The sequence below is a fragment of the Sinocyclocheilus grahami genome, unplaced genomic scaffold (genome assembly GCF_001515645.1).
Source record: "Sinocyclocheilus grahami isolate Dianchi unplaced genomic scaffold, SAMN03320097.WGS_v1.1 scaffold174.1, whole genome shotgun sequence".
NCBI classification, from domain to species: domain Eukaryota; kingdom Metazoa; phylum Chordata; class Actinopteri; order Cypriniformes; family Cyprinidae; genus Sinocyclocheilus; species Sinocyclocheilus grahami.
Genome location: NW_015505353.1, coordinates 1272127 through 1292769, shown reverse-complemented (window position 1 = coordinate 1292769; position 20643 = coordinate 1272127). Strand labels below are relative to the sequence as shown.

General features: G+C 37.4%; 2 protein-coding genes and 1 pseudogene across 7 annotated transcripts; 2 read left to right on the top strand and 1 right to left on the bottom strand.

The window, feature by feature from the left end:
• Positions 1-9491: 9491 nt before the first annotated feature.
• Positions 9492-10784, bottom strand: LOC107593616 (protein FAM221A-like; annotated as a pseudogene).
• On the top strand, positions 9727-14879 carry LOC107593617 (coiled-coil domain-containing protein 126-like). Of its 4 annotated transcripts, none has more exons than XM_016283415.1 (3): positions 9727-9798; positions 12321-12802; positions 13950-14879. In XM_016283415.1, exons 2-3 carry the CDS (start codon positions 12568-12570, stop codon positions 14207-14209), a joined length of 495 nt encoding a protein of 164 aa, XP_016138901.1. In that variant the 5' UTR covers positions 9727-9798; positions 12321-12567; the 3' UTR covers positions 14210-14879. The 4 variants fall into 4 exon arrangements, with proteins under 4 accessions (XP_016138901.1, XP_016138903.1, XP_016138902.1 ...); XM_016283417.1 differs by having other exon boundaries at positions 9737-9798; positions 12488-12802; XM_016283416.1 differs by lacking the exon at positions 9727-9798 and adding an exon at positions 11091-11384 and having other exon boundaries at positions 12488-12802.
• Positions 14880-15173: 294 nt separating this feature from the next.
• tra2a (transformer 2 alpha homolog) lies at positions 15174-20404 on the top strand. Of its 3 annotated transcripts, XM_016283412.1 has the most exons (10): positions 15174-15322; positions 15930-16240; positions 16539-16666; positions 16775-16934; positions 17948-18001; positions 18787-18975; positions 19592-19707; positions 19788-19892; positions 19982-20052; positions 20254-20404. In XM_016283412.1, exons 2-10 carry the CDS (start codon positions 16229-16231, stop codon positions 20262-20264), a joined length of 846 nt encoding a protein of 281 aa, XP_016138898.1. In that variant the 5' UTR covers positions 15174-15322; positions 15930-16228; the 3' UTR covers positions 20265-20404. The 3 variants fall into 3 exon arrangements, with proteins under 3 accessions (XP_016138898.1, XP_016138897.1, XP_016138896.1); XM_016283411.1 differs by lacking the exon at positions 15930-16240 and having other exon boundaries at positions 19985-20052; XM_016283410.1 differs by lacking the exon at positions 15930-16240 and having other exon boundaries at positions 15175-15322.
• The last annotated feature ends 239 nt before the right edge of the window (positions 20405-20643 follow it).

Here is a 20643-nt window from a genome sequence, read left to right as displayed (position 1 = left end):
TCCTGTAAAAAAAAAAACAGACGCGAGTGGCGCGGCGCGACACGACAAAATACTATGGAACTCATTATAGTCAGTGATGCTGTCTACACCATAGATATATATACATATCTATGGTCTACACTGGATGCGGCGCGGCACGACACGACAAATCCCCAACAGAAAACTGCTGCTGTGTTCTATTCATGACGTCTTGACACAAATTTCTAATGATTTTCAACGGTCGCTTTGTCGCGTCCAGTGTACTAGACACACTTTAGGTGTTGCGACGCAGACACAGTGTTACTCAGCCGTGTGAGACACTTTTTTTATGGACGGGTGCTTTTAATTTAACTTGTTTTGGATTGAAGCATGCAACACTTGCTGAGTGCCATGAAACAGCTTGAAAGAACAAAGACAATATTTAATATAACTCAGATTGGATCCGTCTGCAAGAAGAAAGTCATATACACCTAGGATGACTTGAGGGTGAGTAATTTATGGGCTAATTTTCATTTTTGGGTGAAAACATGTTTCCTGCCCTTTTTTTTCCCAAAATACTACAGTATGCTTTGAAAACATAACAGCGTAGTCTATTGATAACACTATAAAATGTTCTGTCTGCCTTATTATTTTGAGGTAACTGCATGATAATAGCCTTAAACATGCATTTTGAGTTTGCGGTTTAAATCTGCTGTTAAAAAATAGAGTTAAAAGAAGTAGCATTTAAATGGCCACATTATGTCAGAACAAATTTCCTAGAAAATAATGTGCCTGTAATTATTGTGTTTCATAAGCTTATTCAACCGTAGGGGGAAAAAAATGTATTTAACTAAAATGATAAGCGTGTGTATGTGTGTACATTTTAAGAAGCAATCTTTTCAAGAAAATAAAGGACAGAAGTGAACCACAGAAATACTGGTGCTGTGGTGCCATCTGTCACCTCCAGATCTTTGCCTTCAGGCTTGTGCAAAGCCAGAGGGTCAGAGTCTCCAGGTCAGTCACAAAGGTGAGATATAACTTTAATGAAACCTCCTGCGTCTCTGTCTGACCCATAAAATCATGTCTTTGAGCTGCCAATCCAATAATGTCTGTCAAGAAAGCAGGTAAACTGGGAACATGATGTTTTTCCATCATTCCTATATTCCTATACATAAACATTTCTGTATATTCAAGCCATAATCATGTTAATTTCAATTAAGAACTTCATCAGCCAACAATTTCACAATTTCCCAATTTCCCATAGAATTTCAGTGGTGTAATAGACCCTTTTCAGGTTAGACGCCATACTGAATTTAACATGTAGGCTACTGTATGAAAACGTGGCTGTGACGGATAGATTTGCAATGGCTTGCATTGTATAAAGTTGTAACATCACATATTTTTCACTCACAACTTTCAAAACTGTTTTATGGAGTTTTTGTCCACTATTTTTTCTTTCAAAAAGATGTTTCATCAGCTGAACAATTGGTATGTTTAAACAACCGTACAATGAACTGAACGCACATGAATTGAACACACTGTACTTCAATCCCTTGCAACCATTATAATCAGTGATGCTGTCTACACCATAGATGTGTATATGTGTGTGTGTGTGTATATATATATATATATATATATATATATACCTATGGTCTACACTGGATGCGGCGCGGCACGACACGACAAATCCCCAACAGAAAACTGCTGCTGTGTTCTATTCATGACGTCTTGACACAAATTTCTAATGATTTTCAACGGTCGCTTTGTCGCGTCCAGTGTACTAGACACACTTTAGGTGTTGCGACGCAGACACAGTGTTACTCGCCTATCGAGAAGAAACGAAGCAACCTCGGCGTCCGATCGCAGATCTTCCGCTCCTTGAGTTCTCTCCAGCGCTGGAAAGCTGATCCGATATTTACACAGGTCCTACTTCTTGCCTTATTGCCTTAAGCCTTCTTTTGTTCCGCAGACGTTTTCCTCTTTTGTTTTTTATCCGCCATCTCTATCTTTCTGTCGCTCGGCTCGGCTAATGTCCGTCCTGTGATCTGAACCCTCTTTCCTCCACATCATGAGTAGACACGCCCCTTACTGCTGATTGGCTACAAGTTTGTTTTCCTACTCTGCCCGAATCAGTTTTCTAAAGCGTTTTTGAAAAATCGCTTACCCCACTTTTAACTGAGTTATTGACTCTTTCATTCAACGACTACTTTGAAGGCGCTGAATTATACAGGAATGAAAGACATGTTTTATTAGTGTCATTGAATTATTCATACAACCAATTCGTTCAAAAACTCTGAATTGTTCATAAATGAAATGCCACTACTGCTCAGTGTTGTAATGGTTCTGTTGTGGCTTTGTTTTGAAGCATTTTCGTTGTCACAAAGAAAGACAAAGTGACTTAAAATATTGTATTTGAAATGTCAGTTACTCAGCTTTAACTGACTCTAACTCAGTTTTGTATAAAGACACACACACACACACACACACACACACACACACACACGCAATGGGCCTGCCTAAAGGAAAGGCTGGTTGTCTGGGAAAAAAATATGGTTGTATTCACTCACAAAAAATGTCTGGCTCACTATGTGTAATTATTGTTTCTTCTTCTGCTCATTGTATCTGACTACTTAAACATGTTACATAAAAGCCTTTAAGTTAAAGAAAAGAGCTAAAAGCTGAACGAGTCCTGAGATAAGACCGTCAAACTAATTTCGCTGCACTCAAACACTAATTGTCTTTTCTCACTTTTTCCACCTCTTCCTCTCTTTCTCCTTATCTCTTTCTCAGAGCGGTTTTACAATGTCTATTAAAACATGGAACTTCACTGTTTTGTAACTTTCTTTTGTTTTTATAAAACGGTCTGTTTTTTGTTCTCTCATCCTAATTGTTATTTGACTCTGTCCATTCCTGCATTTGAGTCATGGTGGTTGGCAAATACAGATAACTCACTGAACCAGTGCCAGTGACTTCTGCCGCAATGTGAAATAAATGAAGAAATTAGAAATGTTGTCCATATAGCACCAACAGTGCTTTGTTATTTCTTTAGCAGTTTATTAGATGCAAAATGTTTATTCTGATAATTAGCACTATATATCTCCCAGTTTTGACTCTTTATATCTATGGTGTAATTTCTTGTTATTTACTATTCTAATTTTACACACCTCTTTCAGAATTGCCAAGATATCTTTTAAAAATTTGAGGGATCATTAAAGTTGTGTTTTTTAAAGTGCTGCACTTATGAAGCTATTTGACATAGCAGATATAGCAGCACAAATATTTTACGAAACAAATTACTGAATTCATTATACTTTTCAAATGTTTGCAGATCCTTACTTTTGTGTAAAATTGGTTATTTTGTCTTGTAGAATATATGTAAATATCTGTTGCAAGAAATACCAAAAACAAAACAAAAAATCACAAAATATTGCTGCAAGCTTTGAAAACAGCGTAGTCTGTTGATAACAGTCTAGAATGTCTGCCTTATTATTTTTAAACAGTATAATTTGTGTAAAAGAAGTTATTATTTTGTCTTGTGGAATATATGCAAACATATGATATGCAGCTTATTGAAGCAAGTACTAAATATAAGAAACAATTATAATTATTTTAATTGATTAAACTTTTTTTCTTTTATTTGTACAATTTTTTTCTAATTTTTCTCATAAAAGGCTGAAAATATTGCAGATTCTTCAAGAATTATGCTTATTTATACAACTTATTAATTTATTAATACAAATACATCTCACAACTGTGACCAGAGGATGACTTTGGGTCCCAGGGGCCTCGCAGGACCACAATCTGTCCTTGGCGGCTGGTCTTCAAAGTGCAGTCATGTGTCTGAGGGTATTTAAGAGAGTGTGGATGCAGTATGAGGGCAAATCAGAGTGTTTTGATGCACAAACGACAGAGATTATCTTTTATTACTGTCAAGCAAACCCTTATTGATTTTGCACAGCTGCATGATTCCACACTCGCTTTTGTCTCCCCCTTCACACTCATGGGCTCGGCTTGAATAAATAACGCCACCAATCCCACAGTCTTCATCTCTGCTCCCTCACTCCTCCTCCTCCTCCTCCTTTTTCAATCCTTCAAAGCACCACTGAATAAAGGATTGGAGAGCAACAGAAGCACCTCGAGTCACGGCCACAATGCAGTTCCAGCGTCGATTTTCAAGCTTTTTAACAAAGAAATTGAAAAAGCAATTGTCTTGACACACTTTTAGGTCTCACTGCTTTGATTCAGGGTAATTGATGTTGTTCTTTTCAACATCACACAATATAGACTCTAACAATTTTGCGGCAATCTGTCAGGCTTATGAGAGACCGAGAAGAGGCAACATTTTACGAGGCTTCAATGCAATTCAGTGTAATATAAACAGACTATTAATAAAGTCTGAACAGAATCAAGAAGTGCCTATGATTCATAGTTTGTTGGACAGTTCCTGACTTCCCATAGCAAGTTTGCAGAATGAGTTAAACTAATACAGTAACATACTTTTTTAAATATATCATTGATTGACAGCTGCTTCACGTGACGAATCTGAGCTATAACCTAACATAGGGGTGAATATTTTTCAGCTTATTTTCCACTCTCTTATGTTCCTCCCCAAACGCTTGTCAATCACAGCACCATAGTGACTGCGATAGCAGTACATCAGTTGCTCTAAAGACCTCAGAAAGGTTTCCATGGCAAGGAAATGCAAGTTTCCATGGCATTGCATTTGAAATGCAAGTGATTTCATTGTGTCTTGTCTTTAGATTAAGGTCAGTAAGGTCATAATTAATACAGCGATGGCTTGTTGAAGGCATTATGACACCAAAGCATCTGTGAAGTTAGGCATCAGAGTTGATATCAACACACACACACACACACACACACTCAAATGCACCATCATCAAACACTAACACTAAACCGATGTGTCACCATTCAGGTCAAACATCATCCCTTCTGCTAGCTTAATCCGGTGTTCTCTTTGGACACAGGTGTGTGTTTGTCGATTGTTTGCATGTTTAAAACTTCCCGTGGACACCTGCGTGTCAGACAAATAAATCCACATCAATAATCTGAATCACATCAGTTCATGATCTCTGACAAACCTGGGTTATTCAAAAAAATGGCACAATAGCGTATGGTTGTCTTAATCACTACTGCGATTACTTGCTCGTTTCAGCTCAGAATTAAAATTCATGCACTGTATCACAGCAAGGAAGGGAATTAATCTGATTTCAATGTGAATCACTTTAGTGCCGCAGATCTGCTGAATCTAATCAGATTAATTAAATATTTACACCAGCTCCTTTATATGTAATCCTGTCCTGATTTTCCTCTACGTCGTCATTCAAAACCTCCGTCGGATGGTAATTTTATATTTTGTTAATAAACGGTTGCTTCTCATTTTTCTGGTGATGCATTTTTTATGAGTTCAAAGAGCCTTTTCAATTCCTTCTTTCATTCTTTTTTTTTAATTAAAGAAGCATATAGAAGGAAGCAGGACAAAGCAAGAGTTTCATTATTGTGGAACGCTGCATGTATGTGTGTTTACGAGTGTGTTTGTGTGCATGGGTGTAATTAATTAAGCAATCTACCACCAACAAATCACTTGTTTTGAGTTCATTTGATTGAAAAATAGATATTTGAACTTTCAATGCAATTCATTATAGCAGCCAAGCAGCTACATGGGCTCCAAAAAGGGCCCAAAGTGACTATCTAAATGATAAAATTACTTTTAAGCAAGTATCAAGAAACCCTCAAGGCATTTTTGCTGTATTTCTTAATAATACATTTTCTTTGATCAATTTAAATACAAAATTAGACTTCACTATACTTGAATTAATTTAAATTTAAGTCTCCAATGACAAATGGTCCTAAATGAACCAGATTAGGGTGATTTTAAGGTTCTGTAATAAACAGTTGCAGGAAATTAAACCCCAAAACAAAGAACAATTTAAGCATATTCAAGGGTTCTAAATCAAAATCTAATTACTATTAATATCATGGTCACACTTTAGTTTGGAGACCAATTCTCACTGTTAACTAACTATCAACTACGACTTTTGCCTCAATAAACTCCTAATTTGCTGCATATTAATTGTTATTAAGATAGTTGTTAAGTTTATGTATGGGATTAAGGGTTCTAAAATATGGACATGCAGAATAAGGCATTAATATGTGTTTTATAAGTACTAATAAACAGCCAATATGCTAGTAATATGCATGGTAATAAGCAACTAGTTAATAGTGAGAATCACGCCCTAACACGCCACCACATATCTTCGTCACAATGTGGGAAGATTTGCATAACGTCGCCCAAATGTTCACGCAAAGAAAGAAGGCGTAACTTTGTAGCATTTGGACCAATCAGACACACAACTTTTTGTTATATTTAACAAATAATATCTAACTCCCCCTCACTGGCGGTTAATTATTCATATTTCCCCATGAGCTGATTCGCTACACTTTTATTCTCGCTGTAGTATTGTTGTTGCTGCCGCCATATAGTGAAGGCGCTGTGTGTTTCATTGTGAAAGCGAAACTACTTTGTTTGGTCTTCCAAAAGAGGACGATATCTGCTTCGTCATGCCTGGAGCTGATTCGTGCTGGTTGCTGAGGAAATACTACAACTTTGCGCTGTGGATCGCCGGATCGGCTTTCACCGTGGACGAAGTGGAGTCCAGCCCGGGGTCGTCATATGTGGTTGCCGCAAGCCTACTTCGTCGAATTTACCGGACGTGCCGTTCTCAAGCCCACCCACCTCTGCTCACTCTAGCCCCCGGCCTCTGCTCACTCTAGGCTGTTCTCTGGGACCCTCTCAAGCGGAGGAATTCTACATTCCGATTGGTTGCCGCCCAACAGCGTCATAGTTCATTACCATAAAGTTAAACTGTTTTCAACTCTCCTTGACGCCCTCGCCGGCCAAGACGCGCCGCGCCGCTCCTCGCCGCGCCGCTCCTCGCCGCCTTTCGCCGCCCGCTCACATTGAAAATGAATGTCTTCCGGTCACTTTGACGCTCTCGCCGCCGGCGGTGTGAACGCACAGTAAGTCATTATAATCTGTCATTATGTCCGCACTGGATGCAACGAATGCCTCGTTTATAATGGGTTTTAATGTTTTTGAATCATGGCTCCAGCCTGACAGGGCATCATCACAATATAGTAGGGGCGTAACATTTCCGTCACACGCTTGAGGTATTCGGCCAATCATAACGCACCAATCATAACGCGTTTCAGAAAGGCGGGGCATAGAGGAGAAACAATAATGCACAGTACACTCTTAAAAATAAAGGTGCTTCACGATGCCATAGAAGAACCTTTTTGTCTAAATGGTTCCAGAAATAACCTTTAACATCTGAAGAACCTTTCTTAAAAGGTTCTTTGTGGCGAAAGAAGGTTCTTCAGATTATAAATAAGTTAAGAAAGAGATGGTTCTTTAAAGAACCTTTGACTGAATGGTTCTTTGTGGAACCAAAAATGGTTCTTCTATGGCATCGTGAAGCACCTTTATTTTTAAGAGTGTATGTGGAAAATAATGTGTTTTTTTAACCTTAAACTGCATAAACACATTTCATTACACCAAATACACAAAATAACGTTCTTTTTAGCAATATCATATGACCCCTTTAATTTGTTTTAATAATCACATTTTAAAACCGCAAAAAAAAACTCTCTGATGTGCCAAGCCATCAGAACCGAACCGAAAACCGTGGTTAAAAAAACCGAGGTATTGAACCTTGCCAAGCTAACTTTATTGTTGCACCCCTAGTCACCACTCACTTAAAATGTATGCAATAGATCTGACTGGACATTCTGCGTCTTATGCGGTCTGATAGGAGAAATTAAGTCGTATGGTTTGGAATGACATGAAAGTGAGTAAATGATGATGTTTTTTTCTGGTTTTTTTGCAGGGTGAACTATTCTTCTGAGGAACCTTTTGTTTTTAAAGTGAATGTACGACACTGCAGACAGTGAACATCAGCCAACCAGTGAACTTAGACCCACTTTATACTATGTTTTCTCCTGCTCTCACTGTCTTTAACTGATTTCTGTGTAACTAAAGATTTGAAGCTGAGGGATTTGGAGGAGGGGGGCAAAAGAGAGGGAATGAATTAAAGATATCATTGAAAAGGTAGACGGGCGCAGTGTGCATAATATAATACCATCTAAATGAGGCTTAATATAAATAGAGGACCAGGCAAAGAGCGGCAGTACAAAAGAGACTCCTAAATAAATCAGCGAGGTATTTTCAGAGTGTTGGTGGTGATGAATCCACCAATGAGCCGCGTGTTTTATTTCAAGTGTGGTAATGAGAAGAGTCTGTGTTTGGTCTCTTTTTCATCACCGACGTCACCAAAAGCAAGTCTCGCAGGTCACACACACTCGCAATTGCGCATTTCATGAGACAGACAGATGTTCTCGAGAGCAATTGAGTGGAGATGCATATCAGAACAGAGGAAGAGTGTATGAACATATAAAGAGGAAGTCGTAACGAATCCAATCTAATGGAATCTTGAGGAGCTTAGGATGAGTCATGAAACATTCACATATACAAAAACAGAGCAGCACATTCAAATATATTCTGAGATTCAACACACACACACACACACACACACACATGTGCCCAGCACATACAGCAAACCATTGGTACCGAACTGTACCAATGATTAGTGGTGAAATTGTTTCTTCTTTCTTTCTGCTTCTTGAATAGAAAGCGATTGAGTGCGAGCCACAGAGCCTGCGGAGTTCACAGAGCACGCAGCCCTCTGTCTCATAGATGGAGCACAAACATTCTTTTAATTAACTCCATTAATTGCTATTATTGTTCTGAACATTAGCAAGTAGAGAAGAGCAACTTAAAGCCAATTCATTGAAAACAACGACACATCTCTCTCACACAATCAAGTCAATGCAGGTGAAGTGAAGCAGAGGCATGTGTATCACTACTGACCTCTGCTGGTCAAAAGTGGAAACTATCATTAATTTTACAAATTTAAATCAATTTAAACATAAATATTTTTTACACTGCAAGCGAAATTCAAAAAAGATCATTAAAAATAGAAATGGTAAAAAGTTACAGACCTAATATACAAATTCCTTTTATATTCATATACATTTTGAGCCAAAAGTATCGGTCAGATACATGAATCACATGAGTATTTTTATCAATTTTTGTTTAGATATTTGTTTTTGAAAATTTTTTGTAGCATGAAGCATTGACAATTAACTCAACTAAATTCTTAATACTAAATGAAAAACTAAATAAAAATATTATTCAATGTTTTCAATTATTACAGTTATTTATTAAATGTATTTATAAAAAAATTTAATTATGGCGCATTGATAATTAACTCAACTAAATTCTTAATACTAAATGAAAAACGGGAAAAAAAACATTGTGGCATATTTAAAAAATAAATATGATTTCTTGATAAAAATCTTGATAAAAATTTGTGCTGCGATTACGTTTCACAATTTATGACAAAACAGCAAAACACAAATATTAAGAATTAGCTCTCTGGCTAAACAGAAAGCATTAAAATGTAATATATAATTAAATAACGGTAATGTTGACTCTAAAGGTGTGTGCTAACCTAATGCTAACATTATGTTTGTTGTGGCACAACTGTTAGGAGACACGAAGCCTATTGTGTGTGCTGTTCACATGTATTGCCTATGCCACTTGGATCCAGTCTCAGGTAGCCGTCCTCCAGTGAGCTGAACCCAGTTAAGCCTCCCATAGCCACATAAGGAACAGCTCTGCCCACCGGATGACCCCGTGCCATGGGCTCTTCCCTGGTTTCAACCAGCATCACATGGGCATATCCAGGCTGACCACATCCGCAGGTAAATGGACTTTGATAGCCAGTGCAGTGAGTGCCTGGAAGTAAACAAGTTTTTATGTTTTATTAAATGCTTATGTGTAACATGATGAATTATGTAAGCTTTCAATTAATAATAGGGGATGCAATGGTGCAAAACTCACATTTCTTGCACTGGTGCCCTATAGTTTCACTGTGCTCAGTGGTTGTGTGTTTGCATTGGCAGCGTACTGCCTTAGAACCATTGATATGAACGTATTTATAAGATACACATTGACAACCTACAAGAGTGTAGGCCTTTCCTTTGGCAACACCTCAAAGTCTGTGCAATGTTGTTTATACCTGAGAACGAAATAGAATTATTGAAGAATCAGTTTGTGTACGTGTGTATACATCAATAATGTATATTACTGGTGATCTATACCTGTGTGTACAGAAGCAAGGTGTCTCTGGTCCAATGAGTTTGCAGTCTATCTGTCCCAGGACGCCAAAACTGACATAAAGCCGGTTCTGTATTCTTCTTGGCACCACTGTCTCTTTGTATTTCTTGTACTCTTCCTCTGAAAACAGCCTCCCTCCATCATCTTCCCCAACAATCCTTTGCAAAAAAGGATATTCAGTGATAGAGAATTACACGTTTTCAAACATGCCAAGCTTCAGCTACAATGGATGTACAAAAAAAAATAAAGAAATATTTTTTTTTTTGCATTGACCACGTGAATAGACGTTAGTAACATCGATATCCCCAAACAAACCCACCTTCTATATTCTAAATAGACCTCCAATGCAGTGGTTGTGTGTTTGTCGACAAATATCTTTTCCATTCCACTTGTGATTGTGACTCTTTTTTCGTAGTTTTGTCTGTTAATATAAACAAGTTTGTAATGAAGGTTGCTCTTGACGTCTGTGTTTCTAGGCAACGACGAAACAACAGTGATCAGTTTTCCCTAAATGTAAAAATCCAATCAGTAATATCTAATACACACTCACAACCATTTTAATGTATCTCGACTACGTTTGTACCTGTGAACTACATTTCCCATGCTGCCTATGGACTTTTACGTGAGTGCCGTGAGTCAGACTCATATCAGAGAATCGTTTCCTTCAAACAGTTCTTTTCTAAAAAAGATTCAGTGATTCTTATTTTATGACGTAGTTTGCTCGGTCGCACTGTCATAATTCATATATTTAGGGGAAAAATTATATACTATAAAACATTCCAGAAAATACGCAGGCCCATACAATTGTCTTCATTGAAAAGATTCGACCCAAAAGAACAATTCATTCACAACCGGACACCGCTGGTGCGTGTCGTGACGTCGTACGCAATAGCTCGTGTGGTCACCACAGGGAAATACTACTGAACAATTTTCTGTATTAGTTCCTAGTTTCACCACACCAGGTGGCTCCGAATGATAATCTGGCATTTATTTTAAGGCGTTACCTCTAAAATAATTAGCTTCTTACTTAATACAGAGACGCTTGCTTTGAAGTTATGCTGCAGTTTGAATATTGTTTTAATATTACTGATTTTTTAAGATAGCAAACGTGCTAAGAAGATGTCAACAATGTGGAGTCTACAAATCTGTCATCTTGACCAAAGTATTTAAGGTAATTTCTATATTAGCAATGTTACCGTAGCAGTTTCATCAGGCTGTTCAATAACGTTACCTTTCAAACTCGGCCCTGTCTTAAAGAGAGATAGGTGTGCAGTCGTACAGTTGATTTCGTTGAGCTGCTTAATATCAGTCTGCAGACCTTGAGAACCGAGTAAAAAAGATCAAACAAGCATGTGTAGACGCATGATATGAGTTCAGCCAGAATGCTGAAAGCTGTTTGGTTTTATATATATTTGCTTATACTGCATGCCTAATATCAGGTCCTGTTTTTCTGTTAATGCTAACCTTTTCTCCAAGACAGTATCATTACAGCAGCTTTATGATGGCATCAACAGTAAAACTGAGTCAACTCTCTAACATTGTTTAACTAATAATCACGATCTTTTCAGCAAAGACATGATATGTCTGACCTCAGAGCTTTAACCCAGATCTGTGCTGTGATTCCCATCTTAAATTTCATGTGACTATACTTTGACAGCTTTTCAGCTGAAAACAATAGTTTGACAGGGTGGAGCACACAGTGTAAATCCCTTGTACTTTGGTCAGTCTTTGATAATAACAGTCACAAGATTGATTTCATCTTGACTAATATTATCAATATGCATATTACATTTTAACTTCACTAATATTGTTTTGCTGTTTCTGTGGGGATGTGATGATTGGTCATATTTGGTCATAAGTGGTCATTTCTCCCTCCTGCATTATTAATTTATCTAAAGCACCGTCTCATTGAGTGATTTGTGATTGGTTGGAGAATAGCACTATGACCACTGAGAAAAAGAGTGATGACACGGCTTCTATTCACTTAACAATGGAAATGTAATTTATTCATACAAACTGAAATCTTAGACTTTGCATATTAACTGCAACTACAACTATTTAATATGATTAATCTCACAAATTTCTGCTTGTGTGTTGTATTTTACAGGTACATCTTGCACCTGACGCCAATTCAGCAATAGACAATTGCTTCCATGCTGTTAATTTCCTAGTCAAAACGGCTAAACAAATGCATCAGTGACCTTATTACAGAATCTTCTGCCCATTCCTAATTTTAACCTCCACTCTGCTTTTTCATGACTTAATTATTCCCAGCCCTGAACCTGACACCCTCTTATAAACCTGTCCCCACCCCATCCCCTTAACCCGGGTCCCATCAGACCTGCAGCATTGCCATGCTGGGCTGTCTGCTGCGTAGGAGCATGTCTCACAGACTGAGTGTGTTTCTGGTGGTCTTCGGCCTGGCCTGGTGTCTGCTGCTGCTTCACTACACCATCACACAACCACAGCGCCAGAGCAGCGCAGAGCTCCGCCAACAGATCCTCGAGCTCAGCCATCGCTATGTCAAAGTGCTTAGCGAGGAGAACCAGAACCCTTCAGGGCCCCATGGCACCTCCATGGCAGGATATGGTAAGAATTTATTATTCTATTCATTATTTAACCACCCTCCCGTCGTTCCTAACTTGTCTGCTGTTTTATAATGCTAAAAGGCATAACAAATGTATCATAAAAATAGTCCATATGACTTTCACAAAAGTCAAACAATAATTTTGTGTGATGAAATGACCGAAATTGATGTCTATAGCAAAGGTTATCATGTGTATTTTAACCAAACAAAATTGTGCAGTTTTAACTTGTTACCTGAGCTTATAAATTTCTTTACATTTTACAACAAGTTTCAATACATTTACATTAGTTAGTGCAATAGTTGTCGTGAACAATGAAAAATATTTTTATTGTAGCATTTACAAATGTTAATGTTTTTTTGTTCATAAAACATTAACTAATGTTAATTTTCACAACTTAAAATGTTAAATGTGTATTAGTATATGTAAAACTTAACGAACATGAGTGAAATTAAAAATTAACTTTATTGTTGATTGTTAGTTCATGATATCTAATGCATTAACCAATATTAAGAAGTTAACCTTATTGTAAAGTGCTGAAATGTTTCTTCTCTGGTAACACTTTACAATAAGGTCTTATTTGTTAACAGTAGTTAATGTGTTAACTAACGTGAACTAAGAATTAAAACATTTACAACATTTATTAATCTTGTTTTCATTTATTAACGTTTGTAATTTAAAATACAATTTTAATGTTAATGTAATGAACAACTAACATTAACAAAGATTAATACATTTGAAAAAAAGCTCTTAAATGAAAAAAAAATGTTTAGTAACTAACACTTACAAATGTTATAAAAAAAATATATTGCTCATTGTTAGTTCACATTATATTTGTGCTGTGAACAAATATAATGAACTCCAGTGTTTATACCACTTTTGATTTTAAAAATTAACAAAAAAATAATGAGGGCTGTAGAAATACTGTTTTATTTTGTTAACTTTGTAGTTGTCAAATATTTACAAATGAAACCCTATTGTAAAGTGTTATCTAAATTATTTTACATTCTTTTATAAAATATAAACATATATTTTTTTTTGTGAAGTGTATGTTAATGAATGGCCTGCTTAGCATTCAGGGTGGGTGTGGTAGAAAGAGGTTTAGAAATAACATAATACTAATCCTTGCCTTATCTCTTGTTCTGCTGAAGCTGACTTGAAGAGGACAATTGCTGTGCTGTTAGATGATATTCTCAGCCGTTTGGTGAAAGTGGAGACTGCTGTGAATGCCTCCATACAGAACATCTCCCATCCTGCTGCTGGTGCCGGCACTCTCCTTGCTGGCAGAGTCACTGTTTCCAGGTCCACCAAACTAAATTTGTCTGCCCACCGGCCAGAGAGACGTAGTAACCCTCTGCACTTCCTGTCACAATCACCTGACAGGTCACATAAGCCGCACTCTTTGAAATAGCAGACTGTGGCTATGGACATCTTCTGCATCACTACAGCAAAGACTGAGATACAGATATATATTTATACATTTTTCCAGCTTTTAGACATTGTGCACATGAGCTTCAGCTTGATTGTTTTGTCTTATATTCATGGATCACAAGTATATTTTATAACTTATGTGCAATATGGAATATAAGATGAGAGAGTGATAGGATGCGATTTTTTTTTTATACGGATGAGTGTTTCATAATGTATCTGCAAAAGACCATGTACAGCATTATCTCCACAGCTAGCTAACGGTGTGTAGTGCACGTAGATGGATTCCAGAGCGAAGGTTTACACATAGCACCTTTTAATTGTTAAGACTTCATGCGTTGCTATGCATTAGCTATTGAACTGTGGAGGAAATGAGCTGATCCAAAGAATTCTCTCAGTCAGTAGTTGATTGATGTCTCTATAGCAGGTTGATTTGTTTAAGGGGTGGGGATATACCTCAGTTGCTGTTAGTACATGGAGCTGAATCCCAGCAAAACTGAATGCAGCATTAAACTTTCAGGAGGAACTGTACCAGACAAACTCGATCCATACAATAAAACATGTACCGGACTTCAGATGTGTCAGTGTATGCAAGTGCTGAAAACATTAATTATCATCTATCTATCTACCCAGCTATCTATCAATACACTTTATTTTGGATATGTTGATTTTATAATCTATCATTTATAATCATATAATTTGCAAGTGTATACTTGAACACAAAGCCTTCTCTGTCTATCTATAGTATCTATCAATAAACTTTTTTTTATTTTGGATATGTTGATTTATAATCTATAAATTGTAATGATAATTTGCTAGTGTATACTTACAAAACCTTCTCTATCTGTTTTTTTTTTCTAATTGTCTGTCTAAGGCTCAACAAATACGTCACATCCTCTCCACATGTTGAAGAGGATGTGACGTATTTGTTGAGCCTCCACCCATAGTTCACCGCGCGCTTCAGCTGGTCAGCCATTTTCTGCAGTTACGTTAAGAGCGGAAGTCGTCGAGGAAGAACATCTTCATTTTCACGCTTTTGTCAATCATTAATACTTTAAAAATGAGTGATGTCGAGGAGCCACAATTCGAAGCAAGGGTAAGCATTATATTTGTGTAAACCGTTCTGGCGTTTACCTCAAATATTCTCTCTTTCTCTTTGCGGTAATGCTCGATTAGTGAACAGCTAACGTTAACTGCCTCTTTCTTTTGTTTGTTTACAATTTAACTGAGTAGATAGATCAGCTGATACATACTTAACGCTTAATAACTCGTTAAACATTTAATATTTAGTCACTTTAGATGTTTAGATTAGTCCATTACGATGTTGAATGTCAAATAAATGTAATTAATTTACGCTGCTGGGTTGGATATGGTAAGGATTTTCAGCAGCGTGTATTTTTATATAACGTTTTTAGTTGTTGTTTTTTTTTACCTGCAGATATTGATTAGGAAATTACTTTACAAGTGTTTTAATGTGTTTAAACAAGAGTTGGCATTCACACAATAGCAGCCTGAGTACTTTTGGTTTCTCTTTCCAACATTTCTGATCTTTCCTTGCCCTCTCTCTCTTATACCATATGATTATGTAACCAAACAAGCATCTATATTTCAAAAGGAGTAGTGGAATTTGAATGGTTCACTTCATTTTTTTCCCCTAAATTTCCCTTGATCTTAATTGCTCTGAATGTTCTTTTTTCATTAAGGTTATTGGTCGTGAAGGATTTGAAGAGTTAAGGCCAAGAATGTGGAAGAATATTCAAGATAAAAGAAGGCATTTACAGAGAAAATGTGTACAGAGCAGACGGTTAAGTGGGAAGGGGAGAAAAGAACGGAAGATCGGTCAGATAGAAGCACGCTCGCGTTATGTGTCTAAAGCAGAAAAAGAAAAGGTTTCAGATTGGGGTGAAGAAATGAAAAGGAGAGAGAAATGAAAACTGAACAAATGAAGACCGAAGAATAAAATGCCTGAGAGAGAGGAATAGCGTATACTGAAAACAGAAGAATGAATGAGTCCGTAGGTTAAGTAAATGCAGAATTTGTGTTCCAAGTGTCTTTTTGCATGTTTGTAGCTTTACTATGGTGACATAGTAAATCACAAGGAACTGTGATGACTTTTTTAAATGTATCGATAATGTTAACGTTTTTTTTTTATTCCATGATATAATTTAAGTAATTCTAACACTTTCCTCCACAGCTGTAATAAAGTGAATGTTTGGATTTCTGCGATTTATGAATGTGGTGTGAGTGTGTAGGTTTGCTTGCTTTGTGAACGTTCGTCTTGTAAATGTTGTAACACATTGCTGTGACGTTAGGAATCCCGCTCTCCATCCAAATCGGAGCGGGGCAGTCCTGTCCAGCCCAAGACGGAGAGCAGGTCTGGCTCTCCCAGCCCTTCCCGAGCATCCAAACGTTCTGGATCCCGATCCCGCTCCAAGTCCAGGTCAGTTCAAACATTAGCTGAATGTCATGAAGCTATTTCTTTCTCAATAGATAAACAGAAATGAACTTGCTTTTGCGTTTCTCACTCTCTGTTTTTGGTGCTTTCCAGGTCTCACTCTCGTCGCCATTCAAATCGCCGCCATAGCCGCTCTCGGTCTCACTCCGACCGGAAGAAGTCCCGTTCTCGCTCCTACAGCCCTGAATACCGACGCAAACGGAGCCAGAGCACATCACCCGTGTCTAACCGCCGCAGACATACTGGCAGCAGGGTGAGTATCATGGGTTAGGGGTCAAAGTTCACAGGGACCAAAACTACTGCAGCTGCTGTTAAAAGTACAGTTCACTCAAAAATGAAATTGTCATTGTTTATTTACCATCATATCATTGCAAACCCATCTGATATTTATTTCTATTACATTTTATTTGAATACATGACAGTATACAGCAGTGGTTCCTAGCCAAGTGGCTAAATGTTGTTCTTAATTTCTGCAGTCTCAAAAAAAAACATTAATAGTTTCATTAATTTAATATTTGTAGATGCTTCCAGTTACTGTTAATAAACACAAAAGTTTGGGGGAAAAAAGCTTTGTCATACCTGCAGCAGAAATATCTTACAGACGTGCCTTTTTCAGCACTTTGCTCGTTGTCTTCTGTCTTTCCGTTTGTATTTCCACAGCGTGAAGGTAAGGTCATACAAATTTATAAATTAATTGCTTGTTTTAAAATCTTTCCGTTCTACATCTACTTGACATCTGCTTCAAACATTAAAATAATAAAGGTTTGTAACAACATGATGGTGAGTGAATAATAACAGAAATATAATTTTTGGGTGAACTATCCCTAGAAATCACTTTAATAGAGTTATGTGGTACCATATTTTTTAACTAAAAGATTTGACATCTACATTCTCAGAAAAAAAGGGTTCAAAACTGTCACTGGGGCGGTACCTTTTCAAAATGTACCATTTAGGGGTAAATACGGCACAAAGATGTACTTTTTTTGGGGGGGTACAGCCCGTTAACGTGCTTTGTATGTTTTTTTTTTTTTCTTTTTTTTTTCTGAGAGTGTAGACCAGTTTCTCTGATTTTAAAACCTACACTTAAAACGCAACACACTTTGCTTTAGATCAAGATCATGTTTTTTAAAGTGATGTTTTAATTGCAAGTCTTAAATGTGTGTTTCTGTTTTGTAGAAAATGCATGCAAACCTCCATCACAGCCTCACAGGGACGAGCATGACTGTCTTTAATAACCCCTTTCATTCCTTCTTATTACATCAACAGAGCTCATACAGCCATGACTCCAAAAAAGACTCGCACAATCCTGGTGATGCCAGGGTATGTGGACCTTTCTTAACCTTTTAAGAATAACCACTAGACCAAACAAGTCTCAATGTTGCCTTTTAAAGGGGTTAAGAGGTCCATGTGGTGACTTTTGCATTTTAAGAATCGCTTTGTCTTCCTGCAGTGACTGAAGCGCTTCAGACGGCTCATGCAATGGCCATATTCATACTGTGATGCCCTCAGAAATGTTTTGGTTGGACGGAAAGCTGTAATGGTTGTTTTTGCATTAAAATCTCTTTAACAGGGGTTATTAAATACTGTCACACAGTTACCCAGCGAAATTTCAGAGAATTAGGTGGTTATGTTGATTTTGCCACCCCACCAGAGAAAGCAATGAAGTATTTCCTGAAAAACGGTACATCCATATTTTGGAGGGGTGTGACAATGAACACTGAGGAGCCTAGACTGTTTATTACATACGAAAGGAATGTTGAGCTGCTTTCCATCACGTCCAGTAATTATGTAATGTCATTGCATTTAAATATTTTCTATGGTATGAAATTTGAAGGTTCACAACAGGAGATAAAGAAATAAATTACAATGTGTATGCTTTTTTTTCCCCTAAATAAGTTTGTTTCATCAAAGATGTGATTATGTAATGTTTATATATCAGCAATATTTGTGTAAAAATTGTAACAAATTGTTTCCGTGTAGTTCAATGGTGTTGAATGCAGAATTTTAGTCTCACAGTCAGTGTTTTATTTGGCGATTGTTCAGTTTTTGGTGTTCTGAATCTTTTGTCCTGTGTTCTAGTGCTGACACCTCTGTCCCTCTTTCAGGCCAATCCAGACCCAAACACGTGTGTGGGTGTGTTTGGTCTCAGTCTGTACACAACGGAGCGCGACCTGAGAGAGGTCTTCTCACGTTACGGCCCTTTAGCCGGTGTCAATGTCGTCTACGACCAGCGAACGGGACGCTCTCGCGGTTTTGCCTTCGTTTACTATGAGCACATCGATGATGCCAAAGAGGTACATCCCCAACTGGAAATGACCTGTCAACACAAGTTCACGGTCTAAGCGGTTTAGTGATTCCCTTAATGGCATCTTAAGGACAACTTCAGATCACTTTTGTAATCTAGTGAACACACTGACTTGTATAGGTAAAATCTGGAAATATCAGGCAATTTGTGATTTACAGGCCTGAATAGTCATGAAAATGACAGTTTATATTTAATTGGCTACATATTGCACTCATGTTGAGTAAAACTTGCTTGAATGCAGTAGTAAGGTCCATTTTGTGACAATGTTTATTTTGAAATGATTCTTTTCAATATGTTAGTTATTTTCACACATCGGTTTGAATGATCAGTTAGTTAATCATTCTACATTTTTCAGTAAAAAAGTCTGGTAACACTAAATTCTCATTTGTTAACATCAGTTAATACATCAGCTAATAAAAACTAACAATTTGGAGTGACACTCGGACAAGTAAATAATGACAGAATTTCCATTTTAACTGTCGCTTTAATCCTTAAACATTAAGACATTTTCATTAATGTTTTTCAGACCTTTGAGCATTCAAATGTTATGGCATGCTCTGTGAGTGTATATTCTGTCTAAAAAGACCATTTATTCTTCACTATAGGCAATGGAGCGGGCTAATGGCATGGAGCTGGATGGAAGGCGCATCAGGGTGGATTATTCCATCACCAAACGTCCACACACCCCCACACCAGGCATCTACATGGGTCGGCCCACACAGTGAGTAAAACCTCTTTCTTACAAATAAGCTGAACTAGTATGGGTGGTTTGTAATAACACTTCAAATGTGACACTTTTAGTAATGGAGGCGGGAGCAGCAGCAGCGGTGGCCGTAGACGAGACTCGTGTTATGATCGTGGCTATGACCGATACGACCGTTATGACGAGTATGATTACAGATACAGGTAACACTGAATATATGCTGCAGCGTGTCAAAACATTTCTAGTGTTTGTGAAGTTCTTGTGAATTCTGATCCTTTATTGTCTTTTACAGCAGGAGGCGCTCTCCGTCACCTTATTACAGCCGGTACAGGTCTCGCTCAAGATCTCGTTCATACAGCCCACGTGAGTGGATTTTAAAAGTCTTGAGCAATCTACATTTTCCACATATGCCCAAATGTATGCCTGCCTGCTTGATAAGCCACAGCTTCTAGAGTGCATTACTTATGAAATCCCATTATTCACCCGTTAGCCCGCTGAATCATGTACCATGTGATGGACATTTTAATTGTTGACTCATTCTAATAAAACTTTTGTGTTTTGCAGGACGATACTAAGAAGATCCTGAAGACTTCTTTCTTTTTGCCTGTTTGCATCGAGCTATACATTTATAAAGACATGAAGTACATGAAAACTCACTGTATTAGAGAAAGATTTGCTTAATAAATGTCTTAATTTGTAGACTTCCCTGTATGTAAGTTTAAGGTTTGTGGAGATCATAAATGCAAATTTTATGTGCGTGGTTTTTTTGGTAGTGTGTTCATATGGTGTGATATGAGTTTTTCTATATACTGAGCATCTTTTAGCGGGTATGTATGCAGTACTGAGAGTGTGTGTGTTGCTGTACATCTGTAAGGCAAAGGATCATGTACTTGAGAAAGCAGGCTGAGATTGCCTCCATTTATCTGTGACAAATACTTTTATTTTCTGGAGTAA

Excerpts from the sequence above, each read along its gene's own strand:
- tra2a (XM_016283410.1), top strand. The coding sequence starts at position 15,287 with ATGAGTGATGTCGAGGAGCCACAATTCGAAGCAAGG. Across the intron at positions 16,667-16,774 it reads CGATCCCGCTCCAAGTCCAG|GTCTCACTCTCGTCGCCATT; the intron begins GTCAGTTCAAAC and ends GGTGCTTTCCAG. Across the intron at positions 19,893-19,981 it reads GAGTATGATTACAGATACAG|CAGGAGGCGCTCTCCGTCAC; the intron begins GTAACACTGAAT and ends TGTCTTTTACAG.
- LOC107593617 (XM_016283415.1), top strand. The coding sequence starts at position 12,568 with ATGCTGGGCTGTCTGCTGCGTAGGAGCATGTCTCACAGACTGAGTGTG. Across the intron at positions 12,803-13,949 it reads CACCTCCATGGCAGGATATG|CTGACTTGAAGAGGACAATT; the intron begins GTAAGAATTTAT and ends GTTCTGCTGAAG.